We start from the raw sequence: 1,859 nt of genomic DNA, 5'->3' as shown, positions 1-1,859 counted from the left end.
GGGTGGTTTGAGGAGGAGACCTCTGGAGCAGGGATGGTTTGGGCATTGCGCTCCTGCCAACTTACCTACCTTCAGCTTAACAGCAGAGGGTATTTTGGGGGGTATTTTTGCCTTAGTCCCACAGTGAGTGAAAGAAAGGTGACTCCTCATAACACCACGGGCTTAGACTCGGAGGATAATCACATTTTAACAGTCTTCCCCCTCCAAAGCCACTTTGTCGTTTATTTACCTCAATGTTGCAAAAATCCCAACCATTTACCCAAGATTTTGGGCTGTAAGCTGGTGAAAATAGACTCTAGATCTGGCCTAAAGCTTCTCCAGGCAGGTACAGAATAGGTAGCTTACACTGAACTGCTCGGGGTTTGTGGCTCAGTGCTCAGGGTGTTGCCTAAGCTGGAATGAAATGCTGCTCCTCTGGCTAAAATGCGCGTCTGACCATACAGCGTCAACATCTGGCTCATGAGGAATGGAAGCTGGCAATTCCTGAGACTGCCTTTTGGCTGCGTGTTTGCATGTCTGTGGAAGCAAAAGTGAGGAGATTTCAGTGCTGGAAAGGGAATGGGAACGTGAGAGGTGACAACCTTTGGAGACAGTATCTCAGCCAGGAAAGGTTATTTTCGGCAGAAGACTACGATCTGTCCTCTCAACTGGGGAGACGTTAAAAAGTGTGGGGCAATGTGTGATCCGCGCTACCGCCAGGGCCAGAGCTCCTGGTGCCGTACGAGTGTGATGCTTTATCCTCCCGCTTGCATGCGAGTCGCTGGTGGTCGGTTCTGCAAGCCCATGCATGCTGGGTTTGATGAGTTTGCTGTGATGGGGCAGTGACAGCCTCTTGAAGAGCACAGCACAGGGGGCTGGTACCCAAACCGTGGGATGAAAGCGTGTCTCTGATCCTGTAATAGCACTTCTCGTCTAGCTGATGGGAAAGCCCTGGTCATCGCGGTCCTTCCAGGCACAGTGCTTCACCTGGGCTGAACTACTGGGGCAGATTTAAAGCAAGAAAACCCCAGACGCCTACGAAGTCTAGAGAGAACGGAGTGGAATACTCAGGGACACTGATGAAGACAGAAGTATCAGTTTTATGTTTCTCTTCAAGTTTTTCCAGTTGCAATGAGCTTGCATTGTAAATAGCTGAGAAACCTGACTAGTAAGAGAATGGCTTAAGTAGCAAAAAGATACCACCCTTTGGGGAAGGGGAAGGCGTAGTCGGACGTCTCTTGGGTACAAGCGTGGGTCCTTCGCCGTAAAACCGAAGTGGAGGGTTGGGCTGGTGTGCTGGAGCAGCCCCTGAAGTTCTGATGGCTTTCTGTTTTCCTGCTGTGGCAGGGTGCTGGAGGACATCCCAGCCTTTGCTCGCAGGTAACGGGGCTGTAGGACAGGCTGGAAAGGGTGGAGGGGGTGGTCGGTTTTCTGTTGTCGCAGTGTGGTTTACATTGCTGTTGTGATGTCTGGCAGCGGCAGCAACTCATGCAGAGCTCCGTCATAGTTTCTGAAATCCTCTAACTACAATGTACAATTGTCCAACGAGTTGTCCAGAGCCCAAGCTGCAAAAAGCCACTTGAGTCTCTGTGACGTTTTCTGGCTTGTAGACCTCTCGAACCTTCAAAGCAGTGGGGCCACGTGGCGTTTGCTGGGGCTGAGGAGAAGACTCGGCTGTCGCGATTGCACGTGGGAGTTTGCGGAGAGGCAGGACTCATTTGCTGCTCTTGTTTTTCACCTTTGTGGCGTTGATGTCTGCTTTTGTTTTCTGGATGCGGGAGAAGATCTCCTTAAAAAGAGCCTTGTACTCAGGCTGGCTCTGCTCCAGCCGCTTGTCCACAGCCTCGACGTGTTTGCTGATGGTCTTCTCCATGGTTTTC

The 1,859-nt window shown here is 51.2% G+C and overlaps 1 protein-coding gene across 1 annotated transcript in view; it reads right to left on the bottom strand.

The window, feature by feature from the left end:
* Window positions 1-1,693: 1,693 nt before the first annotated feature.
* The window catches only part of CDR2L (cerebellar degeneration-related protein 2-like), a gene marked incomplete at its 5' end in the record, with an annotated part of 5,511 nt that continues 5,345 nt past the window's right edge, over window positions 1,694-1,859 (bottom strand). The window contains one exon of the mRNA XM_010140365.1: window positions 1,694-1,859. This exon is cut by the window's right edge and continues 27 nt beyond it. Within this exon, the coding sequence (XP_010138667.1) occupies window positions 1,694-1,859 (166 nt within the window).

Source organism: Buceros rhinoceros, unplaced genomic scaffold (assembly GCF_000710305.1).
Source record: "Buceros rhinoceros silvestris isolate BGI_N320 unplaced genomic scaffold, ASM71030v1 scaffold28717, whole genome shotgun sequence".
NCBI classification, from domain to species: Eukaryota; Metazoa; Chordata; class Aves; order Bucerotiformes; family Bucerotidae; genus Buceros; species Buceros rhinoceros.
Note: the sequence above shows the minus strand (reverse complement) of the source record. Positions and strands in the feature narration are given on the sequence as shown.